This window comes from Mobula hypostoma, chromosome 12, assembly GCF_963921235.1.
Source record: "Mobula hypostoma chromosome 12, sMobHyp1.1, whole genome shotgun sequence".
Classification (NCBI taxonomy): Eukaryota; Metazoa; Chordata; class Chondrichthyes; order Myliobatiformes; family Myliobatidae; genus Mobula; species Mobula hypostoma.
Window position 1 is genome coordinate 114,283,762 of NC_086108.1, and position 13,729 is coordinate 114,297,490.

Genomic DNA, 13,729 nt, shown 5'->3' on the forward strand with positions numbered 1-13,729 from the left:
GGCAGAGGGTTGTGGTGGATGGAGTACATTCAGATTGGAGGATTGTGACTAGTGGTGTCCCACAAGGATCTGTTCTGGGACCTCTACTTTTCGTGATTTTTATTAACGACCTAGATGTGGGGGTAGAAGGGTGGGTTGGCAAGTTTGCAGACGACACAAAGGTTGGTGGTGTTGTAGATAGTGTAGAGGATTGTTGAAGATTGCAGAGAGACATTGATAGGTTGCAGAAGTGGGCTGAGAAGTGGCAGATGGAGTTCAACCCGGAGAAGTGTGAGGTGGTACACTTTGGAAGGACAAACTCCAAAGCAGAGTACAAAGTAAATGGCAGGATACTTGGTAGTGTGGAGGAGCAGAGGGATCTGGGGGTACATGTCCACAGATCCCTGAAAGTTGCCTCACAGGTGGATAGGGTAGTTAAGAAAGCTTATGGGGTGTTAGCTTTCATAATTCGAGGGATAGAGTTTAAGAGGCACGACGTAATGATGCAGCTCTATAAAACTCTGGTTAGGCCACACTTGGAGTACTGTGTCCAGTTCTGGTCACCTCACTATAGGAAGGATGTGGAAGCATTGGAAAGGGTACAGAGGAGATTTACCAGGATGCTGCCTGATTTAGAGAGTATGCATTATGATCAGAGATTAAGGGAGCTCGGGCTTTACTCTTTGGAGAGAAGGAGGATGAGAGGAGACATGATAGAGGTGTACCAGATATTAAGAGGAATAGATAGAATGGACAGCCAGCGCCTCTTCCCCAGGGCACCACTGCTCAATACAAGAGGACATGGCTTTAAGGTAAGGGGTGAGAAGTTCAAGGGGGATATTAGAGGAAGGTTTTTTACTCAGAGGTGCATGGAACGCACTGACTGAGTCAGTGGTGGAGGCAGATACACCAGTGAAATTTAAGAGACTACTAGACAGGTATATGGAGGTATTTAAGGTGGGGGGGTGGTGTTATATGGGATGTAGGGTTTAAGGGTCGGCACAACATTGTAGGCTGAAGGGCCTGTACTGTGCTGTACTATTCTATGTTCTAAGTACAGGCCCAGAGCCATCAAGTGTCCATAAGTTAACTCTTTCATTCCCATAATCATTCTTGTGAATCGACAATGCCAGCACAATTTGTCTTAGGTATGGGACCCAAACAACTCACAGCACTCCTCGTGCAGTCTGACCTATGCTTTATAAAGCCTCGCTGTTACATCATTGCTTGTATATTCTCGTCATCTCAAATGAATACTAACATTGCATTTGCCTTCCTTACCATTGACTCAACCTGCAGTTTAACCATTCGGGAATCTTGCATGAGGATGTCCTTCCCTCACTTCTTTATGTGTCTGTATTTTTTGTGTTTGTCCATTGTTGTCGATCAGGACTTCAACACCATTATGATGGTGTCGAGACTAGCGCGTGATTTGGATTTAAGTGAGGGAGAGTTGCGCAGCGTCAGCCTCACTCTCTCTTCCCAATTCCCATCTGGATCCAGTGGCAAGACAGAGTCAAGAAGGCTGGAGATGGGACTAGGCGCAGTGGATGACCAGGACGTCTTCTGTGTCTTGTCCTGCTCTACACGTTCCACGATGCTTGCAGAGACCGCCTTCTTGACCGTTGAACCTACCATAGGTCTCGTCTGCTCAATCCGCCGGAGTCTGTCTTCACATGCTGGGATAGACAACTCTCTATCTCACCGAGGGTTTGAGACCCGTCGGCTACCCTCACCTGGTTTAGCCGGCTTGTCGAAGCCGTTGCCCGGGGTGTGGCTGCCGTCGCATGCAAACAGCTACAGGGAGCCACAGGTGAGAGCTGAGTGCCAGGTGGGGACCAAAGGTGGACCAACCGCCTTGAAAAGGACGCGACATGTTCCCCCACCAGAGGTGCTACTGTGTCTGTATAAACACACCTTAAGTGTCTCAATCAAATCTGCTTCTCCCACTACTACTGGCAGCATATTGCAGGCACCCACCACTCTCTGTGTAGAAAATAAACATCTCCTTAAACTTTCCCCTCTCTAGTATTTGACGTCTCCACCCTGGGAAAGACACTCGAACTGTCTACCCTATCTATGCCTCTAATAAGGTTGTACTTCTTATCAAATCTTCCCTCAGCCTCCATCGATCCAGAGAGAACAACCCAAGCTTGTCCAGCCTCTCCTTACTCCTAAAATTCCCTAGTCCAGACAGCATTCCGGTGAACCTCGTCTGTACCTTCCCCAGAGCCCTCATATCCATCATCACGGAGCTTCATCACCCAGGACATGCCTGTTCTCATTGCTACAGGCGCCTGAAGATACACACTCAACATTTCAGCAACAGTTTCTTCCCCTTGGCCTTCTTAATTCAATTGCCCCACCAATGGCTTTTGGGACTGCCCGGTGAAGGAAGCCATTGAATTTTAACAAAGACAAAGGTCTCTCTCTAAGTAAGAACTGGAGTTCGATTGTAAACAAGGTGGGACAGTGGAAACCTGATTGGTTGATGACTGACCAATCAGGAGAGATGGAGATCGGGAGTTGGGTAAATGCCACCGGACCACACATGCCTAGGCATCAGCCCTGATGAAGATGGAGGAGTTTGTCATCAAAACGCTGTCTAAAATTGAAATCTGTACCTGACTGGAAGCCTGAGAAAAGTTTACTAGTGAAACCAGAGTTTTATATAGCTGTGTCTGACTTTGATGCCCAATTCCCAGAACCAAGAAGACAAGCAGGCCTTCACCTTGTTTATATCCCTGTGCACTGTGTCACCCCTTTCAGGAAACTATGGCCTTGCACCCCCAAATTCTCTGTATACATCAGTGCTCACTTGTGAATGTACAATCTATGTATATAAGCTGTCTAACCGTGCATATTCATTATTTTTGTGTTTTTTATTATTATTGTTTTATTTTTGTGCTGTATGGTATCTAGAGTAAAATTTATTTCATTCTGCTTTGTACTTGTGTCCAGAAAATGTTACAATCCTGAATTTTGGATCTGATGGTCCTGCCATTTACTCTATACTTTCTCCTTACACCTGACCTCCCAAAGCGCATTATTTCACCCATGCCTGAATTACACTTCTTCTGCCAGGTCTCTGCCCATGTTTCCAACTGTTCTCCACCCTGCTGAATTCTTTCACAACCTTCCACCAATCTTTCTGTCAGCTGCAAATTTACTAACCCACCTGCCTATCAAAATGATTTATATTGATCACGAAAATACAGGGCTGGTGGAACACCACGAGTTACCGACCTTCAGCAAGATCGTAATCCCGTCTCTCTCTCCTCTCCGCTTTTGCAATCTGATCAACCAAGTCCTATGTTCCTTGTAGGAAACAACAGGAATTCTGCAGATGCTGGAAATTCAAGCAACATACATCAAAGTTGCTGGTGAACGCAGCAGGCCAAGCAGCATCTATAGGAAGAGGCGCAGTTGACGTTTCAGGCCGAGACCCTTCGTCAGGACTAACTGAAGGAAGAGTGAGTAAGGGATTTGAAAGTTGGAGGGGGAGGGGGAGATGCAAAATGATAGGAGAAGACAGGAGGGGGAGAGATGGAGCCGAGAGCTGGACAGGTGATAGGCAAAAGGGGATACGAGAGGATCATGGGACAGGAGGTCCGGGAAGAAAGACAAGAGGGGCGGGTGACCTAGAGGATGGGCAAGAGGTATATTCAGAGGGACAGAGGGAGAAAAAGGAGAGTGAGAGAAAGAATGTGTGCATAAAAATGAGTAACAGATGGGGTACGAGGGGGAGGTGGGGCCTAGCGGAAGTTAGAGAAGTCGATGTTCATGCCATCAGGTTGGAGGCTACCCAGACGGAATATAAGGTGTTGTTCCTCCAACCTGAGTGTGGCTTCATCTTTACAGTAGAGGAGGCCGTGGATAGACATGTCAGAATGGGAATGGGATGTGGAATTAAAATGTGTGGCCACTGGGAGATCCTGCTTTCTCTGGCGGACAGAGCGTAGATGTTCAGCAAAGCGGTCTCCCAGTCTGCGTCGGGTCTCACCAATATATAAAAGGCCACATCGGGAGCACCGGACGCAGTATATCACCCCAGTCGACTCACAGGTGAAGTGATGCCTCACCTGGAAGGACTGTTTGGGGCCCTGAATGTTGGTAAGGGAGGAAGTGTAAGGGCATGTGTAGCACTTGTTCCGCTTACACGGATAAGTGCCAGGAGGGAGATCAGTGGGGAGGGATGGGGGGGACGAATGGACAAGGGAGTTGTGTAGGGAGCGATCCCTGTGGAATGCAGAGAGAGGGGGGGAGGGAAAGATGTGCTTAGTGGTGGGATCCCGTTGGAGGTGGCGGAAGTTACGGAGAATAATATGTTGGACCCGGAGGCTGGTAGGGTGGTAGGTGAGGACCAGGGGAACCCTATTCCTAGTGGGGTGGTGGGAGGATGGAGTGAGAGCAGATGTACGTGAAATGGGGGAGATGCGTTTAAGAGCAGAGTTGATAGTGGAGGAAGGGAAGCCCCTTTCTTTAAAAAATGAAGACATCTCCCTCGTCCTAGATGGCCACACATTTTAATTCCACATCCCATTCCCATTCTGACATGTCTATCCACAGTCTCCTCTACTGTAAAGATGAAGCCACACTCAGGTTGGAGGAACAACACCTTATATTCCGTCTGGGTAGCCTCCAACCTGATGGCATGAACACCGACTTCTCTAACTTCTGCTAGGCCCCACCTCCCCCTCGTACCCCATCTGTTACTCATTTTTATGCACACATTCTTTCTCTCACTCTCCTTTTTCTCCCTCTGTCCCTCTGAATATACCTCTTGCCCATCCTCTGGGTCACCCCCCCCCCCGTCTTTCTTCCTGGACCTCCTGTCCCATGATCCTCTCGTATCCCCTTTTGCCAATCACCTGTCCAGCTCTCGGCTCCATCTCTCCCCCTCCTGTCTTCTCCTATCATTTTGCATCTCCCCCTCCCCCTCCAGCTTTCAAATCCCTTACTCACTCTTCCTTCAGTTAATCCTGACGAAGGGTCTCGGCCTGAAACGTCGACTGCACCTCTTCCTATAGATGCTGCTTGGCCTGCTGCGTTCACCAGCAACTCTGATGTATGTTCCTTGTAGGATATTGTTGTCCTTCCTCAATCACTGACTGCAGAATGCTGCAGCTGCTGACAAACCTGCAGGAGAGTGGGAAGGTCTGGGAACTCTTGGCAAAATGGGAGGCAAGTGAACCTCTGATCTCACATCCTCACCTTCAGGTCCAGGGTCAGGTTCAAGTTCAGCAACAGGTTCAGTTCCGGAGTCAGGTTCATGTCCAGGGTCAGGTTCAGAGTCAGGTTCAAGTTCAGGTTAAGGGTCAGTTTTGTCACACACACAACAAAACAGACAGTGAAATGTGTTGCTTGTATTAACAACCAACTCAACCTACCAACAGCAACAAAAGGAGACAACAACAAAACATGCCTCTTTCCCATCCTCAACACACACACACACACACACACACAAACACTCTCTCTCACACTCCACTCACACTCACAGTCGCACACAGGCACACACTAACTAACATACACATACTCACACACAAACACTCACATACTCACTCTCATACTCTCTCTCTCTCTCTCTCACACACACACACACACTCACACACACACACACACACACACACACACACACTCTCTCACATACACTCTCTCTCTCACACACACACACACACACACACACTCTCTCACACACACTCTCTCTCTCACACACACACACACACACACACACACACACACACACCAGACCTGACTCCACTGGACCACTCCAACGTGGGTTACACACAGATCCATCATTTCTGTTGAGGGTTCTCTCTCCATGATGGAGAGATCTTGACACAGTAAAACAGTCGTTGTCCCAGCCAAAGTGTAGAGGCCACAGGCTATAGTGTACAGGAGATGTGAGGAGTCAGTTTTCTCGGGTTAGAAAAGGACAGAGGATATGAGGAGTGAGCTGCGGGCGGAGCTGGTGGAGGCAAGTCACACTAACTGCTGGAGGAGCTCAGGAGATCTGGCAGGGTTATAAGTAGAAAATAATCTGCAGATGCTGGGGTCAAAGCAACACTCACAACGCGATTTAAACCTCTTCAGGGTAGGCATACCTCGAAGAGCTTCCACGGATGCTGCCCGACCTGCTGAGTTCTTCCAGCGTGTCGAGGGTTATAAACAGAACATTTCGGGCCCAAACCCTTTGTCAGGACAGAAATGTTGACTGCTTATTCCCTTCCAGAGATACTTGCAGAGTTCCTCCAGCACTTTGTGTGTGTGTGTGTGTGTGTGTGTTGCTCAAGATTTCCAGCACCTGCAGAGTCTCTTGTGTGTATAACAGAGGTAGGAAGGAGGTTCGGAGGATATTCGCACAGGATGGTGGATAGGGAGGTGTTGAGAGGTGGTGACTGGTCCTGTCACTGTTTCTCTGACTGATACTCACCCTGACAGCGAGAGCTGGGCCCACAAGGTAGTGACAGGAACATCACCCCGTGCTCAGGCAACGAGGAAAGATCCAGGGAAACAGTTTGATGCAGGGAGGGACGTTAGAATCAGGTTAGATATCACTGGTATGTGTTGTGAAATTTATTGTTTTGTACCAGCAGTACATTGTAATGTCTAATAATAAAAACTACAAATTACTGTCAGAAATGCAACAGTGTTATGGTTTGTAACTTCAAAATGTGAAATGAAAGGAATACACGGGAGTCCGAAATGTGGGTCTAACTTTGAGCTTAATTTCAGCGAGGTGCACACGTATCATGTGGTAGCATCTTGACGTATACAAATCATTTATTTCTGACACGTAACTCGTAATGAAATATTTAAATGAACAAGAATGCTTAATCAACCGATATACAAGGTTACTCAAATATTACTTAAATGTTAAATGCACAACAAGTATGTTAAAAATTAAATTAACCAAGTAGAGCAAAAGTAGAGCAGAAAGTATTGTGGTGGTGTACACGGGTTCAATGTCCATTCAGAAATCTGATGGTGGAGGGGAAAAAGCTGTCCCTAAATTGTTGGGTGTGTACCTTCTCCCTGATGGTAGCAATGAGAAGGGGGCATGTCCTGGGTGATGAAGATTTTTATTGACAGATGCTGTCTTTTTGAGGATGTCCTTGGTGCTGGGGAGGCTGGTGCCCATGATGGAGCTGGCTGAGTTCACAACTCTCTGCAGCTTTTTCTGATCCTGTGCAGTGGCCCCTCCACACCAGACAGTGATGCAACGAGAGAATGCCCCCTATGAAGTATTCCTGAAGAGGAGCCTCCTTTGTAATTGTATCAATATGTTGGGCCGAGGGTAAATCCTCAGGGATGATGACACCCAGCAACTGGAAACTGCTCACTCTTGCCACTGCTGATCCGTTAAAGAGGGCTGGTGTTCCCTCAACTTCCCCTTCCTGAAGTCCACAATCAATTCCTCGGTCTTACTGACATTGAGTGCAAGGTTGCTGTTGTGACACCACTTAACCAGCTGATCTGTCTCTCTCCTGTATGCCTCCTCTTCAGGATCAGGTTAACTTCAGTTACACCTGGCTGGGGAGAGGAAATGGTTCTACAGACGCAGGTACCTCTTTGGTAATGTGGACACATTCACAATGATTAACCTCCCTCTCCTCCAGGAACAAGACAATCCTGTTCTACTTCAACATCCTTAAATGTGCCAGTCCTGTCGTGTTGACCAGCCTTCAGTGCCCCACCAAACAGGTGAGCAGTAGATAGTACCCCCCTCCCACAGTGTGACCCTCCCTCAGTACCACCCCTCCCACAGCATCCCCTCCCACAGCATCCCCTCCCTCAGTACCACCCCTCCCACAGCATCCCCTCCCTCAGTACCACCCCTCCCACAGCATCCCCTCCCTCAGTACCCCCCTCCCACAGTGTGACCCTCCCTCAGTACCACCCCTCCCACAGCATCCCCTCCCACAGCATCCCCTCCCTCAGTACCACCCCTCCCACAGCATCCCCTCCCTCAGTACCACCCCTCCCACAGCATCCCCTCCCTCAGTACCCCCCTCCCACAGTGTGACCCTCCCTCAGTACCACCCCTCCCACAGCATCCCCTCCCACAGCATCCCCTCCCTCAGTACCACCCCTCCCACAGCATCCCCTCCCTCAGTACCACCCCTCCCACAGCATCCCCTCCCTCAGTACCCCCCTCCCACAGTGTGCCCCTCCCTCAGTACCACCTCTCCCACAGTGTGACTCTCCCTCAGTACCACCCCTCCCACAGTGTGACTCTCCTTCAGTACCACCCCTCCCACAGTGTGACTCTCCCTCAGTGCCACCCCTCCCACAGCATCCCCTCCCACAGCATCCCCTCCCTCAGTACCACCCCTCCCACAGCATCCCCTCCCTCAGCATCCCCTCCCACAGCATCCCCTCCCACAGCATCCCCTCCCTCAGTACCACCCCTCCCACAGCATCCCCTCCCACAGCATCCCCTCCCTCAGTACCGCCCCTCCCACAGCATCCCCTCCCTCAGTACCACCCCTCCCACAGTGTGTCCCTCCCTCAGTACCACCCCTCCCACAGCATCCCCTCCCACAGCATCCCCTCCCTCAGTACCACCCCTCCCACAGCATCCCCTCCCTCAGTACCGCCCCTCCCACGGCATCCCCTCCCTCAGTACCCCCCCCACAGTGTGACCCTCCCTCAGTACCACCTCTCCCACAGTGTGACTCTCCCTCAGTACCACCCCTCCCACAGTGTGACTCTACTTCAGTACCACCCCTCCCACAGTGTGACTCTCCCTCAGTGCCACCCCTCCCACAGTGTGACTCTCCCTCAGTGCCACCCCTCCCACAGTGTGACCCTCTCTCAGTAACACCCCTCTCACAGTGTGACTCTCCCTCAGTGCCACCCCTCCCACAGTGTGACCCTCTCTCAGTACCACCCCCTCACAGTGTGACTCTCCCTCAGTACCACCCCTCTCACAGTGTGACTCTCCCTCAGTGCCACCCCTCCCACAGTGTCCCCTCCCTCAGTACCACCCCTCTCACAGTGTGACCCTCCCTCAGTACCGCCCCTCCCACAGTGTGACCCTCCCTCAGTACCACCCCTCCCACAGTGTGACCCTCCTTCAGTACCACCCCTCCCACAGTGTAACCTTCCCTCAGTACCACCCCTCCCAGTGTGACCCTCACTCAGTACCACCCCTCCCACAGTGTAACCTTCCCTCAGTACCGCCCCTCCCAGTGTGACTCTCCCTCAGCACCACCCCCCCACAGTGACTCTCAGTCAGAACCACCCCTCTCACAGTGTGACCCTCCCTCAGTACCACCCCTCCCACAGTGTGACCCTCCCTCAGTACCACCCCTCCCACAGTGTGACCCTCCCTCAGTAACACCTCTCCCACAGAGTGACCCTCCCTCAGTACCACCCCTCCCACAGTGTGACCCTCCCTCAGCACCACCCCTCCCACAGTGTGTGACTGTCTGTCTGACCACCGGTTCTGTCTTTCCAGCTCTGTGTTGAGAAATGTCCGGATCGTTTTGCCACCTACATTGACATGAAGTCGATCTTCAGGGTGAACAGGACCTACTGGGAATATTACCGGCAGTTCTGTCAGCCTGGCTTCAATAATCCGAGGAAGGTGGGTTCCATTTATGGTCCAGAAGGAAACATACCTTCAGCTCCTCTATTCCAGCCCCTCCCATCATCTACGTCCCAAAATTACCCTTCCCTCTCCGGCCCTTCAGCCTGCCTCTGATTATCAATGCATCCAGTTCATCTGTGAGAGCGATAGACAGTCCCTCTGCTCCTGCTGACCACTGTCTCATGTCGGTGACCCGGTGATTGGTCCCTCCACAGGGGTGGATCCCAGGTGTTCACCCTCCATCAGTTCCTGGCCTCACTGAGGAATAGCTCCAACCAGCTTCCCCCCTCAGCAGAGTTCACAATTTATCCATTATGCAACAGTCAGACAGATCTAATATTAACCTTCATTCCCTGTCTATGTTTGATTCTTGTAGAATAACGACCAGAGTTGTGCTCGGTGTTCCCAGTGTGATATGGAGACTGGAACTGTGCTCAGTGTTCCCAGTATGATATGGAGACTGGAACTGTGCACGGTGTTCCCAGTGTGATATGGAGACTGGAACTGTGCACGGTGTTCCCAGTGTGATATGGAGACTGGAACTGTGCACAGTGTTCCCAGTGTGATACGCAGATAGGAACTGTGTATGGTGTTTGCAGTGTGATATGGAGACTGGAACTGTGCACGGTGTTCCCAGTGTGATATGGAGACTGGAACTGTGCACGGTGTTCCCAGTGTGATATGGAGACTGGAACTGTGCACAGTGTTCCCAGTGTGATATGCAGATAGGAACTGTGTATGGTGTTTGCAGTGTGATATGGAGACTGGAACTGTGCACGGTGTTCCCAGTGTGATATGGAGACTGGAACTGTGCACGGTGTTCCCAGTGTGATATGGAGACTGGAACTGTATTCCCAGTATGATATTCAGACTGGAACTATGCACGGTGATCCCAGTGTGATATGGAGACTGGAACTGTGCGCAGTGTTCCCAGTGTGATATGGAGACTGGAACTGTGTTCCCAGTGTGATATGGAGACTGGAACTGTGCACGGTGTTCCCACTGTGATATGGAGACTGGAACTGTGCACGGTGTTCCCAGTGTGATATGGAGACTGGAACTGTGCACGGTGTTCCCAGTGTGATATGGAGACTGGAACTGTGCACGGTGTTCCCAGTGTGATATGCAGACAGGAACTGTGTATGGTGTTTGCAGTGTGATATGGAGACTGGAACTGTGCACCATGTTCCCAGTGTGATATGGAGACTGGAACTGTGCGCAGTGTTCCCAGTGTGATATGGAGACTGGAACTGTGTTCCCAGTGTGATATGGAGACTGGAACTGTGCACGGTGTTCCCACTGTGATATGGAGACTGGAACTGTGCACGGTGTTCCCAGTGTGATATGGAGACTGGAACTGTGCACGGTGTTCCCAGTGTGATATGGAGACTGGAACTGTGCACGGTGTTCCCAGTGTGATATGCAGACAGGAACTGTGTATGGTGTTTGCAGTGTGATATGGAGACTGGAACTGTGCACCATGTTCCCAGTGTGATATGGAGACTGGAACTGTGTATGGTGTTTGCAGTGTGATATGGAGACTGGAACTGTGCGCAGTGTTCCCAGTGTGATATGGAGACTGGAACTGTGTTCCCAGTGTGATATGGAGACTGGAACTGTGCACGGTGTTCCCACTGTGATATGGAGACTGGAACTGTGCACGGTGTTCCCAGTGTGATATGGAGACAGGAACTGTGCACGGTGTTCCCAGTGTGATATGGAGACTGGAACTGTATTCCCAGTATGATATTCAGACTGGAACTATGCACGGTGATCCCAGTGTGATATGGAGACTGGAACTGTGCGCAGTGTTCCCAGTGTGATATGGAGACTGGAACTGTGTTCCCAGTGTGATATGGAGACTGGAACTGTGCACGGTGTTCCCACTGTGATATGGAGACTGGAACTGTGCACGGTGTTCCCAGTGTGATATGGAGACTGGAACTGTGCACGGTGTTCCCAGTGTGATATGGAGACTGGAACTGTGCACGGTGTTCCCAGTGTGATATGCAGACAGGAACTGTGTATGGTGTTTGCAGTGTGATATGGAGACTGGAACTGTGCACCATGTTCCCAGTGTGATATGGAGACTGGAACTGTGCGCAGTGTTCCCAGTGTGATATGGAGACTGGAACTGTGTTCCCAGTGTGATATGGAGACTGGAACTGTGCACGGTGTTCCCACTGTGATATGGAGACTGGAACTGTGCACGGTGTTCCCAGTGTGATATGGAGACAGGAACTGTGCACGGTGTTCCCAGTGTGATATGGAGACTGGAACTATGCACGCTGTTCCCAGTGTGATATGCAGACTGGAACTGTGCACAGTGATCCTAGTTGTGAATGTCAGAACAATTCAGAGCCATTTGTCACTTCTATCTGCTCTGGAACTTCCACCCCAACTGCACCGTGGATCACCTGCACACAGCAGTGATTCAAGAAGACTGCTCAACACTACCTTCTCAAAAACTAGTGGGTGAGAGGCAATTAAATGTCTGTGAAGCCACACCCCTTGAACAACGATGGCTCATTAATTTCTCTTGACATCCCGGTACATACTGAGCAAAGTCCTGCATTCTGTTAACCTACTGTTTCCTCTCTCTCCCACCTCCCTTCCCCTCAGTCTGCTGTGCAGGTGATGCGAGATGAAGATTGTCCATCTATGATCATTCCCAGCCGACCATGTACGTATGAAGCTTCGTTCTCGATGAAACCTGCCCGGTTTCTGGAATGGTATTGGAGAGGTTGTGTCAGGGGTGAGAGGTCAGCAGGCAGTTTATGCCCAATTTACGGCCCTGGAGAACTTGATATATCTTGGTGTAGAATATGTGTATGGCCATTCCCTGGTCACTCACTTGGTCAGTCCCTGATCATTTGCTGGTCATTCCCTGATCACTCTCTGGTTATTCTCTGGCCATTCACTGGGTCTTTCCCTGGTCTTTATGTGGTCATTCTCTGTTCACTCACTGGTCAGTCCTTGGTCGTTAGGTGGTCGTTCCCCTGATCGTTAGGCAGTCATACATGGTCATTCCTAAATCAATCTCTGATCACTCACTTGGTCAGTCTTTGGTCACTTACTTGGCTAGTCCCCAATCATTTAACACCTTCTGCTATTGTCTTACCTTGTTCTACCTGAATGCACTGAGTAATGATGTGATCTGTATGAACAGTTTGCAGGATAGGCTTTTCACTGTGTCTGCATACCTGGGACAAGACAAACCAGTTCAATTTGCCACCATTCCCTGCAGCCAGAGTTGTAAAATATGGAAATATTGATGATGATCTGTAACTGAAATGTGGCTGTAGGCCAGAGTTAAAGAGCACAACAGCACAGAAACAGGCCATTTGCTCATCTAGTCCTTGTTGAACTGTTATTTTGCCTACTGACCTCCCCCCTGCCCATAGCTTTCCTCACCCCTCCGATCCATGTACTTATCCAAACCATACAAGTCCTGTCCCAGTTTAACTGCCCAAAACTATGCCAGCTACACTCAGTGGCCACTTTATTAGTTACACATGTACACCTGCTCATTAATGCAAAATCTAAACAGTCAATCACATGGCAGCAACTCAATGCATAAAAGCATGCAGGCATGGTCAGGAGGTTCAATTCCCCCACTTCCTTATTCCACACTGACCTTTCATTCTTCTCACATGCTATTACCCGCCCTCCCCCCGGGTCCTCTCCTCCTCCTCCTCCTCCTATTGTCCACTCTCCTTTCCTGTCAGATTCTCTCTTCTGCAGCCCTGGACCTTTCTCAACCACCTGACTTCGCCTTCCAGCTATCCTCCTCCTCCTCCTCCTCCTAGCTCTAAATTCAGGCATCTCCCCTCTTCCTCAGTCCTGAAGAAGGGTCTCGACCCAAAACATCGACTCTTTGCCGTAGACGCTGTTCCTCCAGCATTTTAGTGTGTGTTGTTAGAGGTTAGGTTGCTGTTCAAATCAATCATCAGAATGGGGAAGGAATGTGATCTAAATGACTTTGATTGTGGGATGATCGTTGGTGCCAGATGGGGTAGTTTGAGGATTTCAGAAACTGTGATCTCCTGGGATTTTCATAAACACCTAGAGCGGGGGTTTCCAACCTTTTTTATGCCATGGACCAATACTATTGAGGAAGAGGTCCGTGGACCCCAAGATGATAAACCCTGCTCT

The 13,729-nt window shown here is 50.0% G+C and overlaps 1 protein-coding gene across 4 annotated transcripts in view; it reads left to right on the forward strand.

Annotated features, from left to right (window-relative positions):
* Positions 1-13,729, forward strand: part of LOC134355076 (choline transporter-like protein 5) — a 202,401-nt gene that overhangs the window by 102,168 nt on the left and 86,504 nt on the right. For all 4 annotated transcript variants that reach the window (XM_063064811.1, XM_063064810.1, XM_063064814.1 and 1 more), the window contains 3 exons: positions 7,599-7,683; positions 9,443-9,571; positions 12,197-12,257. In XM_063064811.1, coding sequence (XP_062920881.1) covers positions 7,599-7,683; positions 9,443-9,571; positions 12,197-12,257 — 275 coding nt within the window. The remainder of the gene's footprint in view (positions 1-7,598; positions 7,684-9,442; positions 9,572-12,196; positions 12,258-13,729) is intronic.